Source organism: Bombus bifarius, unplaced genomic scaffold (assembly GCF_011952205.1).
Source record: "Bombus bifarius isolate JDL3187 unplaced genomic scaffold, Bbif_JDL3187 scf7180000007974, whole genome shotgun sequence".
Taxonomy (NCBI): domain Eukaryota; kingdom Metazoa; phylum Arthropoda; class Insecta; order Hymenoptera; family Apidae; genus Bombus; species Bombus bifarius.
In genome coordinates this window covers 2,816,655-2,835,928 of record NW_022884360.1, presented here as the reverse complement: position 1 = coordinate 2,835,928, position 19,274 = coordinate 2,816,655, and the positions used below count along the sequence as shown (strand labels likewise).

Below are 19,274 nucleotides of genomic sequence, written 5' to 3'. Positions count from 1 at the left end.
TTAAACAATTTAATGTCATGGAGAAGGAAAAGATGAAGATGGAAATAAAACTAGATAACCAGTTAATGATAACTTCAAGTCGATGAAGAAAGCTTTCGTTTAGAGTTGGTATTTGTTGAATCAGTTGAATGTAAAGACGTTATTTACGCTAAGAAAGTTGGATCTGTTGTTATTGTTTTATCAATATATTTAAATACGTAATGTCGACGAAATCCTCCGTCGATTTGCGAGCAGAACTCGCTGAATTAGTGAAAAGGAAAGCAGAAATAGCTGTGAGTACTGAAGCAATTGTCAAACTGTGCCTCTTGTAATGTATTTCTATTTTCTTATTAATTATATATTTGGTATAATTGAGATTATTGTTATTGTCACGAGATAGAACAATTTTATTTACACCCAATTACCACCTTAAACTTCTGCAATAAATTGTTTGTATTGTCTTTTAGATATTGTTAGGTTATGTCGACCTCTGATTTTTTCGTGTTAATAATTAATGCTTTTACTTTCTGGTTTACTTATATTCCTAAACTATCACTAATGTAAAATATTAATTGCTTGTGAATTTCTAATTCAATTTTTAAAATGTACCTAACCCCAATAGTTAATTTTCATGTTAGTGAGTATATTCATTATTTGTATTTAGTATGATTTGGCACATTATATGTTTTTGTTTATTTATCTGATCTATTGAAAAATAGAATAATAATTCTTTTATTTTATTTCATCTTTTGTTTAGTATTAAAGAAAATCTCTTTTGCTTGTGTAATATAACACACTTCTGTATTATTTAATAAACTTGCATATTACTGATACTTCTACCATTAAATATATCTTTTAATGTTGTATAAAATAGTTCACACTGTGTTATATTAAAATATGAATAATGCTAATGTTTTTGTTTAATGTTTTAAATCATATTTGTAATAACATATCGATTTCCTTGTTAACATTATATAATATATTAAGAAAAGATTTATCTAAATAGTAAATTAATGTTTTAAGTTTCTCATTCTTACCTATGTTACAGAAATATATTGAACATGATTTAAATGAAAATAAAATAATATAGTTATCGCGATTGTTGCGTAAATTGTTATCTTAACACGAAAGAGAAGCAAAACTCAAATAAAATTTATATAAGCGTAATTACTATCTTTTTTGGAACATTAATATTACACTTTTTAAATTAAATATTAATATTAATTTGTTTTGTGTCTTTCATAAGATATTAAAATTTTACAGGACACTCTTGCCAATTTAGAACGCCAAATCTATGCATTTGAAGGTAGTTATTTGGAAGACACACAATTGTATGGTAATATAATACGTGGCTGGGACAGATATTTAGCCAGTAATAAAAATACTAACAGTAAAGCAGATAAACGAAATAGGAAATTCAAAGAAGCTGAAAGACTATTCTCAAAATCTTCTATTACCTCTATGGCTGTTAGTAATCAATATTTTATTTTATATAATGTTATACTTTGTCAAAATAGACAGAAATGTATTGTTCAAATTATTAATAAGAGAAAATTCTTGAAAAGCTATAGTATCTTAATAAAAGTATATATTTGTACACAGAAGCTATTACGTTTAATTTCAGTATTATAAAAATATGAGCTATAAAGAGAAACTAATCGCACGGGCATTTTTAAATATTTATATCGAATGTACTGTTGTTAAATCAAAAGTATTACATTTTTACAGGCAGTCAGTGGACTTGTTGAAAACACCCAGGAAAAAAGTAAGGACCTCAATGGATATTCCTGAGATAGTTAATTCTTTAAAGAAAAAAAAAAGAGTACAACTTATTTTTCATCCTATCCCTCCTTCCAACTTTTCTTTTTATCCTCTCCTTGATAATAATTCTTCTTAGTTTTTAAGTTATCCTTGATTGTATTTCTTTTTCTTTTCAATGTATTGGTCAGACTGTCTTCCAAAAAAAAAGAAAAAAAAAGCGCAATAAATATCGATTGTTGCAAAGTGCAGTTTATTGCACTAACGAAGAAAGAAAATTCAAAAGATATTCATTGTTGCTTCTAATTTTTGTGGAGTAACTTTTTTTTCTTGTGTATTTAAATTACGAATAAATTTTAGTTCATTTTCTTGATCTATTTTGATAATAATTCATTTTTGAACTTTTCGAAAGTAACTTTTTGTCATACGCACTTTACGTATTGATTTTTCTCTGTCTGTTTTCATCTACATTCATCTTTTTTCTGTATCTAATTATAAATAAATTTAATGTCTATTTCTCTTACCTGTTTCGAAGTTTTATAAAAAGTTATTCCTCGATTTAACAATTCTATCTGCTACCATTGTCTTGTTCTCCGTGTATGTCAGTAGTAAACTTGTAATTTGCTTTTCTCGTACATGTCGAAAGTGTAGAAGAACGTTAGCTTGAGCATTGTTATCTTTATTTTCTATATTTATCTTTTCTCTGTATCTAAGCTTTAAATAAATCCGTGTTTTCTGTATTAATGTGGGTATAACAGAAACATTTCTTTTATACTCTCAATATACAAGATAATTTTTAAAAGTAATTGTTCACAGTAATGCTTATGAAATCGATCAAAATATGGTAAAGTAACAATTATTTACATTTAAAGCGTGTTGTTTCTTTCACTTTTATGAAAACATCTGGTATATTTATACTCTCATATTACATACTTGCTATATTTGCTTCTAGATAGTCAATTTTTTAAAGTCGCAGAATGTTAAAGAATTAAAAAATGTATGTTTTGATCGATTAAACAATTTTACACTTTAATTTTATCTTATCGTCTTATTGTTAGTTTCTAGTTTTATTGGTATTTTAATGTTTCCTTGTTAGTGCTATAACTCTAGTGAATGTTAATTGCGATTCAATCTTATGACTTGTATGATACATATGAACGTTATATGAACGAAGAGTATTGGCACTATAAATATCAATGGTAGTATAAGTGTGAAATTATAGTGCAGAACGATTCTTTAAATAGAAAACATGAAATAAAGATTTATTTCAAAAATAGTTAAAGAAATAATAGTAACATATAAATTAGAAATCCTATATCCTCGATGTGACTCAGATATTATAAGTTACTATTACTACTACTACTACTACTACTACTACTACTACTACTACTACTACTACTACTACTACTATTACTACTACTATTACTACTACTATTACTACTACTATTACTACTACTACTACCACATTTGTGTCTTCCAAATGTACCAATACTCTCTCTCACGCGAATTTCTCGATCTTTCCAATAGTTTAATCGATCAAGCGAAGGTATATTTTCATTAAACGTCACTCACGGTTAAACAATCCTTGACTGATTAATTGTTTGACGAATAATCGGTCAATCTGCATCTGGATAAACCATGCACAACTGTCGATCGAGTAATCGACTAATTAATTCTTCAGTTCGGCCGATCGTGCCACGTGCCGATCGGGGATCGCGGTTTTCCCATTATAAACTTGATTCCAGTTGACCGGTACAGTGAATCGGAGTCGCAGATCGGCAACAGCGGTAGCGAGGACAATTGCAGCCTCGTAAATTCTCATGGAACAGCTGCCAATAGCGGCAATAGCAACGGTAATAAGGAGTCGTCCGGGAAAAACCACTCTGTAACTGGCCAGTATAGCCAGAATGGATCTATCGCCTCTTCAACCGAGATTGCTAGACAATTTGCGAACGGGCACGCGAGCAATGGCAGCCTGGAGCACGTCTCCTTGAAGGAGAACACTGGAAAAGAGCCTTCGAAAAATAAGTCTGGGAACAGCGCGAAAAAGAATAGCAACAAGAGGTCCAGAAATAGGTAGAATAACCTCGAGCCGGTGTAATCTCTGGATAGTTCACGCGAGGATTATCAATGGAACATTTCTTCCTTCTATTCTCATTCGATTCTGTCGATATACCAGATCTCACTGTTTTATACAATAAGTGCACCACGGAATACTGACTTCTTATGGGAGAGTTACAGGCTTATCGTTAACGAATAAGAGCATTAGGATTAGTAAGTGAATAACAGTTTGGGTAACGAAGGGTGTCGTTTTACCATCCGGATAGGATTTCTATTTCTGTTTCCATAAAGACTATGATTGTAAGCCAACGTATATAGTATTGTACAAAGATAAATTTCAGGTTTAGAGATGAAATGATATCAATCGTCGTCTTATTCGGTTAGTTGAACAGTATGTATTACGCTTAAGAGATAATGTAGAATTATGAAATCTTTAGTTCTTACTTGAGATTTTATTCCTTGTAATTCCGTGTTTCACGACAAATATCAAATCTGTTACCATTAGTTAAGCTCAGTCAAATTTTGTCATCTCCACTATTTAAGCGTTATAAGAGATCCTAATATTTTCTGTCCCAATTTTAACGATCCGATAGTTTGTTTTATAGAAGATTTGTATTAGAAATAGTTGGTACATTTTGTTACTTTTATAATATATAAGGTTCCTCGAATGATTTTAATACGTATATAAAAAAATAGCATAATATTTGTAGCTGTAGTGAAAATAAAACTAATAATTGCACAAAGAAATGAAGTTGGATAATCAGAGTATTATTTGTAATCGCGTCATGTTAATTTAAAGGTTCAAACTGTTTGTTTATTTTTCTAAGTCAATTTTATTTTTAATGATACTTTACGTAATATATGTTTATCTATCCTCTGCAAAATATGATTATTCATACTTGTAAAATTAAAATTTTAACAGATAGTATAAAAAAATTGACAAATATTTTTTGTAACCACTGTATTTAAATAAAGCATTATTAATAAAGGATTTGAAAGTACCTAATTGAATCATAGACCTGTAGCGTAAATTTTCATTTTATTTTTTTCGACACATTTTTTTTTATAATTTTAATTAATCAACGCTATATATTCTTATTTGTAAAATTACAAATTTCTATGTTCGTTTATTAATTAATTATTTATTTATAAATTCTTATACAACGAAGTATTTTTCTATATTTTTACTTTTTAAGTCTTGAAACGTCCATTTTCATTACCATTTATTATATTTTTCTTCCTTTTTATACATTCAGAATATTTGCAAATATTAAGAATATTCCATCGTAATTAAGTAGAATTAAACAAAGGAAATGAACGCTTCGAAATTTTATCCTTATCAAATCAAGTATAAAATATCGTTTTAGTACAATTTAGATAAAATGTATATACATTACTCGTTGGAAAATTTTTATCATTTTATCCGTTACTTTCGGGTTCTTTTTTAAATGCCTTTGTATCGAACAAAGAAAAAAAAACAATAATTTTCAACATGAATTTTTCTCAAGTATTTTAAAGTATTGTTTCTCGTTAGCAGCAGGATAACACAGCAGGATAAAAACTAGATACAAATTTTTATTCGCAGAACATTCGATTTACCTTTAATGAGGATTGGAAATAACGGTTACCGGTAGAAATGCTTTCAAATTACTATCTTTTTTCACGTTCTTTGGGGGTTCGTTTCTGGTTACGACTGCGTTGAAGCCATTATGATCATCAGCCGTGTAAGTGACTGTTCGAATTGAACCATCCGCTTCTACCACAGAATATTCACCCTTTACCGTGTCACCGTCTCTCTCTTCCCACGCTGACTTAGAATCGCCGGTATATCCATCCAGGACGCCATAATTGAACGAGTATCTTGGATGAGCCTGCAGAAAAATGAGATTCTATGTGAATAAATAGAATTATACTTCTTGCGTAAATAAGATTATACTTCCTACATAGTACTAAAACTTCTTATCCTGAAATAAAAAGGTTTTTTATTTTATAATATCATAAGCTTGTATGGCAGTTATACAGAAAAGGGCACATTTTACCGAGTCCAATGATAGTTAAATATGTTACATTATAGAGGACAACATTCAGAATAACTTTTGCCTATACATGTTACCACCGCTTGGCCTTCGTTTCCGAGATATTCATGGAAATCTTTAATTAAATTTAGTTTCCGTTATATTTCACCCTGGCATATAGCTGGCCAAATTTTTACACAGCCCAACGTTAGCACGACTTAATTTTTATTCCATACGATTTTGTAAGTGTATCATAAATTCCAGTGTTGATAACCATAAACTCAGTGTTGATCTTGACAACATATTTCAAGCTGATTGAAATCGGCGATGCGTGTCTTTCTCTGTATAATTATCGTTTTTATCGTAATTCAAACAAACCTATTATAAATAACGTTGCTAAAAGTGTCCTTTACAAATTACCGTGAATTCTGCTTCTTTTTCATTTTTTGTATCGGTCGCGACAACAGCAGACGCCGTTTTAAAAATCGGTGGCGCAACGTATACCAATGATGACGTCTTCGGCAATGGTCTGTACGAGATCGGAGTGGAAACTTTCACATAAGTCGGAAGTATTGGTTCTACTTTGCCTCCGATTGATTTAAGGGCGCACGCCACTGGCACTGCTGCCCCACTCGCGGAGATTGCATCGATTGGCGCACAAGGAAATCTTCTAAATATCAAACAACCGTTTCATTATATAAGATGATTCTAAAGCTTGATGAACTGCTAGCGGTAGTAATGAAAGTTTGTAAAACTGTAATGGATTATGAAATCTTACTGTTGTAGGACACCAGCGATGATCAGCTTCAGAAAACAACACAAAATCACGATCTGTAAGAGAAAGTAGCAAATTGGAAAGGAAAATTTGAACAGAAAAAATAGGAACATCTAAATATCTTCGTTATTTGCGTATATATGAAAAAGTTTCTTAGATAAAAGGAGTACGAAGGTTCGACGAAGTAAATATAATGCCAAAGAAAAAAGTTTTCTCACGATTACTTTTAAAAATTCTTTTTTAAGTATTCATATGTTTCATTTTTATATTCGTATGGTAATGCGATATTATAATGTAAAACGAATTATAAAAATTCAAATTCAAATTCGATATGGCACGTTTCTTCACATTGTCCGATTGATCTCAAGTTTTACACAAGTACACAGAGAAAACAAATTCGTTGGTCGAAAGATAAGATGTATTCTAATATACATACATAATATATGCGGGAGCGCTAAGGAGTTTAGAAAAGTTTAGAAAAGTTTAGAAAAATATCTTGGAAGTATAAATATGCGCGAAGTTGCAGCGAAGACACCCAAGAATCGAACTATCTACCACGCATGCGCAGATTAGATTTTCATTGCACAATGTCTACTGCAGTCTTAAGGAGTGCCGCTATTCACATTCAGTGGTTCTCGAGTAACGTTTTGAAATAAAAAACAACCTAAATCCTAAACCTTCGAAACGATTGACTAGATGACTAATAAATCAAAAAAGCAATGTAAATGTTCCTTTAACTATAAGAACGCATATCATAGGTCGAAAGAAGTCGAGTCGAACGTGGGAATTGATATTTATATACGTTTCTTGCCAATTGTGAACCGCTACATTAAGCAACCGTACTTTCAACTAGCAATCGCGGAGCCACGAAATAAAAAGTGACCGATACATTTATAAAGATTTATGGAATCGAGTCTTTTTAAGGTAGAGAAATGCATTAAAATTACATAAGTGCGTCAAAAATTCCTTTTTTAGCTCTATTATAATCGTTACTGTGACTTGTTTCTTTTTTTTAAATTTGATAAACCAACTTTTTTTATATCTTCTTATAAAAATATTTGTACATATTCCTTTAAAATGTTTTCTGCGCATCTCTTCTCAAATTTAAATTTGATTAACATAAATTATTCGAAATATAATATGTAAAAAGTTTTATGGAAATAATTTAGTACTTAATATCTATTATTTTTTTTTAAATTAATTGTATAAATAGTAATCTTCATTTTACCTTGTCGGTAACACTTTTTGAAAACTGCGACTGCATGTTTAGGGAACTATAAAATCAGCGTTGTGTAATGAAATTTGCACCAGAGATATACTTCTTAGATTTCTTCCTGATTTCCCATTAAAGATTATCAATAAATCACATTTTTCTTTTTTCGAAGAAAAAAATATTTTTGATAATTAATTAATTACATACACATAGAGTCTTCTCAAATATTTGCAAATATTTGTACATGTGTATGCACTTATGAATAGAACTTAAACGAAATTTTAAGGTCTACTAAACTTTCACGGCGGTCCTTCAAAGAATAGAACATCAGCATCCAGCTCATCTTTATATACGGCTTATACAAGGTGTTAACAATGTTAAACGATTCTTTTCGATACAAAAGTATTTGGTATAATTTTCAATAATTGAAACAATACTTTCAAACAAATTTTGCCTTTTATTTAATTACAGATACAATAATTGAATTGTTTTAATCACTCTATATACACGAGAATTTTTATCTATATTGTTCCTATCTTTATGTAAATAAGAAAAAAAATCTAGACAACATTAATAGGGAAAATGAAATTAGAAATTTTGCATGATTTATTCTTTATTATGTACAAAATATGATAAATGAGAATTATAGATACTATAATTCTTATAATTTATTCTTATAATTCTTATAATTTAATTATGTATATGATTAAATTATTTCAAACACCCGGTATGTACGAGAACGTTCACTTACATTGTTTGGGTCTCTCTTAATACAAGGGATGCGCAACATGCATCCGTGGGAACGTCATCACCTGTTGAAACTGATGTTCTTAAACTACCAATGCAATAGCAATAAAATATTTACGATCAATATAATAAATAAAATAAATATAATAAATAAAATATTTACATATTATTTTATATGTTTATCTTTACTCTTAAATATCTATTAATATTCAAGTTTGTACTTATAACTCGTTATTCGAATTGCATAGGATAAAAATTTTTATTTGATTATATATCAAACTAACAGATTAAATAATACCTTTTGGATAGAAAATAGATTTTCTTTTTCTAAAAAAGGCGATTTTTTACGATTATTTACGTAATGTCAAACTTCAAATTAAATAACATTTCTTAAAATTAAATAACTTCCTTCGAATATGTTTGATAATTAGATAATTCCCATTTACATTCTGGAAATAATTTTGTATTATAAAATACCAAAGACAATATGACATAAAATTTTTAGAAAAATTTCGATGTTTCTTAATTCTCAAGTATTTTTTATATTTTTAAAAACACCATGTGCTTCACAAATTTAAAAGAATTTTCTGTATATCAGAAATCTTATAAATTTTTATATTTTTTATTATTTACCAGAAATCAGATTAGCGAAGTCAGAAGTTAGATTAAAAAGATGATTAAGGAATGTAGGAAAAATTTATTTATTCAATCTCTTTTGATAATTCTTCTACTTTCTGTCGTGCAGCATCAAGTTGCTCTTGAGTTACAGTTGGTTCTAGGCCATACTTTTTTTCTTCTTCTAAAATATACTCCAAGTTTTTAGCCTTTTGAGCGAAAAATGTCTTTTGCTGTTCTTTTAATTCAGCTTTAAATGCATTTAATTTCTGCTGAATAATACCATCGCAGTAATTTTTGGTCAGTTGCCTTAGTGCATTTTTTCTCGACACTGGGCCAGGAACTCTATAATCAGTTAAAAGTTAAAGAATGCATATAATAAACAATTTATTATATACAAAAGTATACAATATCATACTCTGGTTGAGATACATAAATAAGATTCAAACGTTCAAGAAGCCATTCAAATCGTCTATAATCCCATCTTCGCAAATGTGCAAGAAACTTCTTTCTTTTATCAATTAATTCTTTTAGAAATACTTTGGTTTTTACATTTTTCGGATGCTCTTCTATATATTTTTGAAGATATTGTATTTCACTAGTCATTGCAGCAACTGAAACAATTTATTTTGTTTAAATATATAACTGGGAAACAACTAGAAATTTTTATAAAATTGTATGTAGTAAATTATATATAAATCAAAATTAACATTAATACTTTTCAGAAATTTGTAAAATAAAAGTATACGTACTTCTAACTTCGATGGAACCTCGATCACAAACATGCCTCTTCACAAGTCCTATCACTCTTTCTCTTTCTAGATTTTTAAATTCTTTTTTTGATTGAAAATCCAAACTGAACATTTTCTTTACAATTTCATCTGCACTGCGTTAATAATTGAACAATGATTAATTGTCTGTATTAGTTGGACTTTTATTTTGAATAAGACACAAAAGATAGGCATAACTAAAGAATATATATTTTTTAGGATACAAGAACTTTAATGAATGTAGTTTTTATTCATCTTTGTGGGATAACAAATTATCTTCTATATAGAACAATACAAATGTATAGTTATTACTTACTCTTGTAACTCTTTCGAATTCTGGTAATAGGTTTTAATATCTGTAGGTTTTACAGATACTTTTACTCCCAAATCACCGGTTTGTCGTGGATCTATGCTCGGGATTTTGACTGGCCGTGTCCACTTAATTTTATAATCGTCGACGGTTTGAGCCATTCCACGGCTCAAATAACCTCCAAACATATATACATTGTTCACTCTTGTACTTAGTAATTTACAGCAGTTTATTAACGAATTCATATTTATTTATAAACTAGGTATTACAAACAGTCAAATTAACTACAAATTATAAGTTAATAAATATAAGATATACAATTGGTCAAATATTGTCATTACAGACTATACGCAAATAGAACACACATTGCGCATGAACATGACCATTAGCTAAAAGCAAGTTTCCAATCAAGAGTTCACATCTTACCGTGATGTTCTAATTGAAGTTATTTTTTAAATTACAAAGAGCGAAGTAGTTAGACATTCGTATTTAAAATTACGAATAAAACTTTAAAAAATGTTTAATTATTTACATAAATATTTTAAATTCATGAAACTATTACAAATATGTATGTAGATATTCATTAAAATTCTTTTGAAAGATTTACATTGTTACTAAAAAACTATATTGAACTACTTGACTATACTAGTATTTTTTACAATTATAAATACATTACATTTTCAAATCTTTGTAATTATCTCTTATAGTTTTCATACCCTCGTTTTATATGAAATTTGAATTCCCGCTTTTAAAAACTGTGTGGTTTGCACATGAGCAGTAACAATGTAAATAAGTTTGCGTGCGTAAATGTGTTTAGTATTTATATTATTAATTATTTTATCAGTGATTAGTATAAATTTACATAAATTCATTTACTGTTACTATAAGTTACTGCATTTCCAGTTAAAATTTTATGAAAATTTAATATATACAAAGGTATATAATTAAAACTTGAAAATAATATGTATTCTTCTAATTTATATGATGTGTATTAATGCAAATCAATGTATACTTTTTTATTTATTAAGCATTAAATATGAGTAATTTCTTTATATAAGTTGAGTTGTTGAGGGATTAAAAATAAAATGTAGTAAAAAAATTATTATATTTACAACATCACTGTGTGATGAAAGTACACAGTAGTTTAATTACACATAAAAATTAAAGTAAAATTATTTACACAAATTACTTTTATATATCAATCCTGCCTACAATCTCAAACCATTGTCTTAATGCATCACTTAACACAACAGGTAATGTATCCAAATCTCTAAGAATAATATAAAATGGGAATGGGAAATTATCCATGTAGGAACTTATACCCAATAACTTGCCATCTTTGAAAATTGGCATTCTTATATCAAGTATTGAATCCTAGAAAAAATAATACAAGTGATAAAGAAAACAATTTTGAAGACTATTAGTATATAATTATAAAAACAACATATAGATATTTGAAAAAGCTTATTTAGTATCTTCAAAGTTAATGAATTATTCGTTAGATGTCTAATAGAATTTAAAGATTTTTCATTAAAAAGTTCAAATTATATCATTTTGTTTAATTATAAATTTTATTAAGTGCTCACCTTATTGAAAGGATTATCAACTATTATGAAAACAAGGAAAATATTCAACAATTTAGCTTTCCTCACAGCTGCAGTTACTTTTTCTGTCCCTTCTGAAAATATGCCTCTACCATCAGATAAGATGGTTACCAACTTCGCATTGTCAGAAGAACTGTCTTGAGATGTGAACATTTCCATTGTGAAATCAAGCAGTTCACCAATCATTGTCTTCTTCTGCTCAAATTTCATTTCTTGAATTAACCTAGAAGGATGTTTAACTTTAAATAATAATACATTTATTTAATTTCTTATTACACTTACCTAGCACCACTTTCCTCTGTAAAGTTTTCCCCGAAGGGATGAAGGATATTCACTCGTTCCCCGAAATTGATAACAGCAAGTTGGCCAACCTCCAAATATGTCATAGCTTTGCCAATCAACGAAAGGGATTCAAACGCTAATTCCTTTGAATGATTATCAGCCATACTACTAGAATCATCGATAGCTAACACTATTTGATAATCTCTTTTTGATGGTTTTGTGCGTCTCAACCAAATTTTGTCTTTTCGAAATTCGCTGGCGATATAGGGAATTACTTTTCTCATGTTTATACGCTTGCCAGTTCTATAGTCGCCTTTTAACCGGGAGGTTAGTGTAGGTTCTAATACCAATCGCAATTTTTCTGATAATTCCCTAGCAGCTGATTCTGTTAGGGCACTTATTGAACTCCAAGCATTCGCTGCTTCTATCGAAGATGGTCCTTGAGACCACTGACCTAACATATTTTCGATTTCAGTCCTTCTTTGTACAATATCATCTGTGGAAAGATCATAGGATTCCGATTCTGGCAATTTTGTGTGAATAGTGGATTCGTTTCCTCGTAAAACACGACTTGTTGCCACTGTTTCACCTTCAACTTCACCTCCTATTTCAATTTGTTCCACATCATCTGATTTTTCACCCTTGACATTTGTGGATTTGTCTTTCTTCCTTTCTGATACTTTCTGAGGCTGTTCTTTCTTTATTTCTTCTTCTTGATCTTTCGATTCCAGATCTCTATGCATCTCAATGTCATCGTCTTCCAATTTATCTTCCATCTGATCCTTTTCATCTAAATGTAATTAGGTAATTAGTTTAGACTATATACAGAATATTATCTTTAACTTATTGTTACATTAAGTAATATCAATTTTTGATTTTTTATAGTAAAATAAAATTACCTTCTAAAAATTAGGGAAATATTAGACAGTAAGTAAATAATTAAATTTTTTCAAAAATAAATAAGCTTGGGAAGAAATTTACCTTCTTCTAAATTCGACGCTTGTTTTTTAATTTGTTCTTCAGTTGCAGCATCAAAAACGTAATCATCAAATTTCTCTGTATTCTTAATATGCTCATAAGTTTCACTCTCACCACCACCTTCATTTTTCTCTTTTTCTTCTTGACTATCTAGATCTTGCTGCATTGTAGTGGTTTTTAATTTCTTTACTGAAGATTTGGTATCATCATCAAGCAAACTACGATTTTCATCGCTTTCACCTGGTCTTTTTCGTTTTGAAACAGGTTTGGGAGATTTCTCCTCGCCGGAGGCAGGAACATTCTGTTCTTGCTTAGATCCAGAATGTCCTTCACGTTCTTCTGTTTGTGATTGACCGGTTCCTTCAAAATAGAAAAGCATAATTTAAGAATATATTGTGTATAAGATTTAAACAGTTGCAAACTTTAAATCTTTTAAAGTTTTTACAAATATTTTATGTAAACTAAAAATAGTTACTTATAATAATTACTTTAAAGTTTTAGAACATGTAGCAAGATTACCTTTATCTTTTTTATCATCTGTACTATTTTCTGTAGGATCTATTTCCATTTGTTCATCATTTGATTGACTTTGTACCGCATCTCTAGAGCCATCTTTCCTTGATTCAATTTCTTGCGAAGCATCAACTTCTTTGCTTCCCGTGTCAAAACTAGGTGGTGCCTTATCTTCCTCTGTTTGATTTTCCTCTATGTTCTGTTCTTCTGTATCATCTCCTTTATCCTCTTCAGGATTTATAACATTCTCATCCCTCTTTTTATTAGCATCTGCATTTGGATCTTCTTCTTCTTCTTCTTCATTTTCTCCATCACTAGAATCCTGCTGATTGTCCTCTTCGGAACCATTTCTATTTTCAGATTCTTCATCTTCTTTCTCTTCTGGAATTTTAGATTCCTTCATCTGATCAATATCAAAAGGATCTTCTTCCTCGCCCTCAGGATTATCCTCTTTCATTTCTTCATCCAAATTAATATCTTCTGGAAGTTCGAAAGGTTCTGGTTCTATTTCTGGTTGATTTTTTCCATGATAAGGATCAACCTGATCCTCGTTTACTTCAGGCTCTTCAAATTCGTTAATCTCTTTTTTTTGTTCTTCTTTCCTTTCACCATCAGGTTCTTTTTCTGCATTTCCATCTTCATTCTTGTTTTCATCAGTGTCTTTTGCACTTAATTCTTCTTGTCCAGTCTTTTCACCAGTTCCTCTTTCTTCTTTCTCATTTTCTTTATCTTCATTTTCATTGTCTTCTTCTTCCTCTTCATCTTTCCAAATTTCTTCATCAAGTTTCTCTGCAGTTTCATCAGTTTCGCCCATTTCTTTGTCGAGATCATCGTCTTCTTTATTATTTTCCTCTTCTTCACGTTGTTCAAGATCTTGCATGTGGCCTTCGAAATTTTCTGACATCTCTATACCCTTTTCTTCTTCCTTTGTATCCTTTTTTTCATTGTCCTTTTCTTCTTCGTTTGTGCCTCTAGTTTCTTCCAACTGATCCTCCGTTTCAATCCTCTCTGAAACATCTTTTTGACCTTCGCCTTCAGCCAATCCCATTCCTCCCTCGGCTGTACCATCATCTTCCTGATTATCTTCAGGTGCATCCATGTTTTCTGGTTGACAAAATCCATTTGTTGCTAAATCCAGAAAGACGTTTAATTGAAGATAGAGGAATTTGCAAGTTAGGCGGAAAGATGCGACTTGTTCGTGAAGATAATAGTGAAGAAACAAAGTATATTGTTCTAGAAGAGGTAGATGTTGCAGAAGTGATCTAGAAAAATAATACAAATCATTAAACTATTTTTAGATGTTAAAAACTGCATAAAATTCGACATTGAGATAATAAAATAAAGATCCTCTGTTTTAAAATTATTTTATTATTTACTTTTACCTTATAAAAATGTGGAAGGTCCACAAGTGTGATGATAAAACTTACCTTATGCAATTATTTGCAGAATTGACATCACATTCATAAATAATTTGTAATAATTCTCCAAGTATTTGTGATACAGTGTTCAACCGTAAATCTGGAACAATCTTCTTTAATGGTTCTATTAATCCTTTTGTCATTAGATCCTCTTCAAAATCATCTGTAGATTCTTTCTCAGGATCAGTTGCTTCTTCAATAGACTTCTGACTATCTTGAAGTTTCTTTTGAATGACAAGCAGAATTTGTGTAATCAATTTATCTAATTTAGCTCCATATTCTTCTAAATTTTCAGATTCAAAAGATTGTTTTATCGCTGAAGTAAATGTTGATTCGAATAATTCAATACTTTTTTCAATCTTTTGAACTAAGAAATCTAAATTTTTACTGAGTGGATGATCGAGCGTAAAAGTACACCTAAGATCAATTAATTTTCTTTTGATTTCATTGATCTCTTCATAACTTGTTTGCAGAAAGTCAACATGCTTTTGATGAAACAAGAAGACTTGACTTGATTTCACAATCTTTCTTGAAGTTGTGATCCACGAATTTAATTTATTTGCCATATTTTTTATTAAATTTAAGCTATGTTTCATAGACGCAATTGAAGTTTTCGAAATATTAGCCTCTTTTAAAACAGGAGCCGCAGTTTCATTTAGATCAAGAAGGTTTTCCTCTGCGAGAGATTCCATTGGACAACTCTCCAAGAAAATTACAATTTGTTTCATAGACATTTGTAATACTTCTAATAATTCCTGGAAATTGTTTATGATGATCTGTAAGTTTCTCTGTGCGGGAATATCAAGTTTTTCAAATTCTACGATTTTGGAAACATTTTCTTGCATGTCATTTTCATTTGAAGTCTTTTCTACCATGCCTTCTACCATTAATGCAAGGTTTGACACTTGGATTCTAAATGGAAGAAATCGTTTGAAGAAATTTGCAATCGTTTCTTTTTGGCGATGAGCTAACAATACAAGGTGAACTGAAAGGCCGCGACAACGTTCAGCATTTTGGATATCTAGTTTACTTTTTCCAGAACTTAATATACCATCAAGGAAATTCAATTTAATTAAAGATTCATAATAATACTTGTTACAATCAGACCATTGTTCAAGTAATCCTTTATCTACATTTACACTTTTGTTTTTGAATTCAAAACATTGTATTTCTTGCAGATCTAGAGGCATAGATGTGAAATTTGTAATTTCATTTTTTCTATTTTTCCAAGTCAAAATACCAATTCTATATGAAATTCCAAGTCGATTTAATGCTTTGAAATAATTTGTCAGTGCTAACTTCTTTTGTTGAAGCATGCTTTTTAACTGAGCTTGTTGCTTGCCTTTTGTCAAGGTTTTATCAACTTCCAAATTTCTCAGTCTTTTGCTTTCTTCGAGACTCTCTCCTATGAAAGTTTCAATATCCTTCCGAATTTGAGAATAATTGTTTCTTTCAATAATATTTTCACAGAACTGACGAGTTTTGTGAGTTAGTTTCTCAATCTTTTTTAGTTTTCTTGACTCCAAATTGATTAAGAAATCAGATGGTTGGAGTTCTCTTCTGGAACCTGTTTCCTCTGTCTCTGCTTTTGTCTTCAAGGTCAAATAGGATGCAACATTAAGTCGTAAACCTTTTTGGAACTCTCTGACAAATTTGTGTAATGTTCTACGTGTTTTTTCAGCAGTGTTTTTCACAGACCAATAACTTATATCATTCCATCTTGTAATCTTGATGGTATCTTTCAATTTCTTAGCTATAGGTTCTTTTAAAACTTTTATCTTATTTTGAACATCATTAAGAAATTGGCTGTAATATAAATAAATATTCCAGAAAATAGCTAATAATTCTTTCTGTTTTTTTGTTTCTTGGAGATGATTAATATGTTGATAAAAAAGGTAAATTAATTGAAGTCTTGTTTCAAACTCAATCAAGGACGATTCTATCAAGAAACGTTCTAAACTTTCAATCACCTTTTCTTTTGAAACATTATCAGATTTAGTTGCATCTTCTAATTTCTCAGTTTCTTCTAACTGTACAACATTCTCAGTATCATCTGTAAGGTACTGATCTATTAAATTGAACAAAAAAAACCACCACTTTGAAGCTCCAGTTTTCAAATCATCTTCAAGTACTTCCAACGAGTCCCTCCACCTTGAAATCTCAAGTTTCCGCCAACAAAGAATCTTTTCACCAAAAGATACGATAAATTCTGCTAAACTAACATCGAAACGAGCATTTTCTTCCCACTGCTTCATCTTTGTTAGCAATAATTCCACTCCAACCAAAAATCTAGATAAGGAAGAATCGATGGAGAAACTGAGAAGTCTGTCAATTATTAGTTTGATCGAATTTAAAATGGGATTTTCAGGCCATTCTTTTAGAAATCCATTGACTCTTTCACAAAGTCTGTCAAAAAGTGGTTGACACTGCTCAATTTCTGGAATATTAGGGTCTTTATAGAAGTCATAGACTTCTCGATCACTACTTCTATTATCAAAATTGGATTTTTGTGAGATTAATACGTTTAAGCAGCATACTAATTGAGAGGACAAATTTTCAGACCAAGTTTTGACAGAGGATCCTAGCATTTCAAATCTTTGTATCAGAGGTTCAATGAAATTTGGTTCTACATTAGATTCAGAAGTTCCTAAATTATTTTTAGACCTTGGAGAAATATTCATTGAAAGAGCTTTTAAATTTCTATCATCAGAAAAACTTTTCATGATATTCCAGTGGATTTCTTGAATTATTCTAGCATCCTTCGTAGATATCAATTCAGTAAAGGATTCCTTATCAGTGGAGATATTTTCTGGAAATTTTTGGAGTTCTGAAAGGTCCTGTTGAAAACCTGGGATTATTTCTGCTAGCTCTAGGAATTCCTGTTGATGGCCTGGGAACATATTTTTAAAATCCAACTCCTCTTCTTCTTTCTCAGACTTTGTTTTAAACAAACTTTCTTTTTCTTTCATCTCTTCTTCCCTTTGCTTCTCTTGCTCCTTCCACAAGATTCTTATTTTGAAAAATATTTTATTTAGTTCCTCCCACAGGGATTCTATATTATTTTTAACCAGAGACAAATTTTCAAGCTCCTTCAATGCAATTTTAGCCATTGTAAACCTGTCTCTCTGGATAGCCTTTGATTTTGACTGTTTTGTTAGAATGAACACTAGTTTTTCTGAAGAGCACAGCTTCACTAAGTTTATGTGATTCTCTTGACACAGGCCAACTACAGGAAAACGCAGCAAGTTATAACAGATGTCACTATTTGCGTTTTGAAATTGCATGTTCGAGAGTTCATGAATTAAAATTGATATACCATGATGTAAACTGAAAATTGCAGACATCATTGGGGAAACAAAGTCAGGGAAGCCAACCAGGAAATATTTTTCCAATCTATGAGAGAATCTTTCCAGTGATTTCTTCCAGATTATAGCTTCATGCAACTTTTCTCTATGTGAATCTTGCAATTCCCCTTTTTTAAGTTGTTTAACAATGTCAATCAATTGGTATTTTTGTTTCGTTATCGATTCAAACGAACCTATATTGCTAGAAAAATTCTCTATCTCTTCTCTCAAATTTTGGAACTTTGACGTAGGTCTCACTGCCTGAAAGTTTTCAAAGTTTTTTGCTTTGTTGGATGATATTTTCAAATGATTGATTCTTGATACTTTTTGGGCTTTCGACATAGAGGTTCCAAGGATAATACATTGTAAATTTTCAATGCATATTAAATGTTCCAGTTCAGAAATATTTTTTCGTATGTATTTTGATTTCAAGGCAATTTTCTGAACTGGATCAATGGATCCTAGATCACCGAAGAGAAATATTTGTAGATAGCCTAAGGTCAACCATCCAATTCCTGTTGTAATGACATTGTTTCCATTTTCTAATTCTTTTTTGATTTTTTGCAGTGAAGTTAGTGTATAAGTTATTTTAAAGGGCCTATTTCCAAAATCATTTTGTTCTTCCATGACTTTTTCCATGACAGACAGGTAATAATTTATGAGAAATCGTAATAGGATAGAGTCGTTGTTGGACATGTTGAATTCATCCGAGTTTAAAACCAAAGAATTTTTCCATAACAGCGTCTGTATCGTTTGCAGAAGTTTCTTTTGGTTCTTGTAATTTCCAAAATTGATTAATTCCCTTTTGCTTCCAGATTTTGAATTTAGAAATAGTTCAAAGATTAGGTTGCAGAGGACTGATTTGTTGACGAAGTTTGTCTGAAAGTTGTGT

The 19,274-nt window shown here is 30.2% G+C and overlaps 4 protein-coding genes across 6 annotated transcripts in view; 1 reads left to right on the top strand and 3 right to left on the bottom strand.

Moving 5' to 3' along the window:
- Positions 1 to 33: 33 nt before the first annotated feature.
- LOC117217028 (chromatin modification-related protein MEAF6) lies at positions 34 to 4,545 on the top strand. Its single transcript, XM_033464303.1, has 4 exons — positions 34 to 272; positions 1,243 to 1,446; positions 1,708 to 1,744; positions 3,483 to 4,545. The coding sequence occupies exons 1-4, from the start codon at positions 201 to 203 to the stop codon at positions 3,815 to 3,817; spliced, it is 648 nt and encodes a 215-aa protein (XP_033320194.1). The 5' UTR covers positions 34 to 200; the 3' UTR covers positions 3,818 to 4,545.
- A 397-nt stretch (positions 4,546 to 4,942) lies between these two features.
- Positions 4,943 to 9,061, bottom strand: LOC117217040 (cuticle protein 19-like). Of its 3 annotated transcripts, XM_033464331.1 has the most exons (5): positions 8,847 to 9,061; positions 7,817 to 8,613; positions 6,592 to 6,644; positions 6,234 to 6,483; positions 4,945 to 5,669 (listed from the first exon to the last, which is right to left on the bottom strand). In XM_033464331.1, exons 2-5 carry the CDS (start codon positions 7,850 to 7,852, stop codon positions 5,400 to 5,402), a joined length of 609 nt encoding a protein of 202 aa, XP_033320222.1. In that variant the 5' UTR covers positions 7,853 to 8,613; positions 8,847 to 9,061; the 3' UTR covers positions 4,945 to 5,399. The 3 variants fall into 3 exon arrangements, with proteins under 3 accessions (XP_033320219.1, XP_033320222.1, XP_033320221.1); XM_033464330.1 differs by lacking the exon at positions 8,847 to 9,061 and having other exon boundaries at positions 7,817 to 8,840; XM_033464328.1 differs by lacking the exons at positions 7,817 to 8,613; positions 8,847 to 9,061 and having other exon boundaries at positions 4,943 to 5,669; positions 6,592 to 6,822.
- A 161-nt stretch (positions 9,062 to 9,222) lies between these two features.
- LOC117217039 (28S ribosomal protein S15, mitochondrial) lies at positions 9,223 to 10,636 on the bottom strand. Its single transcript, XM_033464327.1, has 4 exons — positions 10,250 to 10,636; positions 9,916 to 10,049; positions 9,582 to 9,777; positions 9,223 to 9,508 (listed from the first exon to the last, which is right to left on the bottom strand). Exons 1-4 carry the CDS (start codon positions 10,486 to 10,488, stop codon positions 9,250 to 9,252), a joined length of 828 nt encoding a protein of 275 aa, XP_033320218.1. The 5' UTR covers positions 10,489 to 10,636; the 3' UTR covers positions 9,223 to 9,249.
- A 706-nt stretch (positions 10,637 to 11,342) lies between these two features.
- The window catches only part of LOC117216850 (midasin), a 139,627-nt gene continuing 131,695 nt past the window's right edge, over positions 11,343 to 19,274 (bottom strand). Inside the window, exons 22-27 of the mRNA XM_033463937.1 lie at positions 15,048 to 19,261; positions 13,627 to 14,882; positions 13,111 to 13,467; positions 12,130 to 12,919; positions 11,830 to 12,070; positions 11,343 to 11,617 (exon numbers count right to left, since the gene is read on the bottom strand). Coding sequence (XP_033319828.1) covers positions 11,435 to 11,617; positions 11,830 to 12,070; positions 12,130 to 12,919; positions 13,111 to 13,467; positions 13,627 to 14,882; positions 15,048 to 19,261 — 7,041 coding nt within the window. The 3' untranslated portion in view covers positions 11,343 to 11,434. The remainder of the gene's footprint in view (positions 11,618 to 11,829; positions 12,071 to 12,129; positions 12,920 to 13,110; positions 13,468 to 13,626; positions 14,883 to 15,047; positions 19,262 to 19,274) is intronic.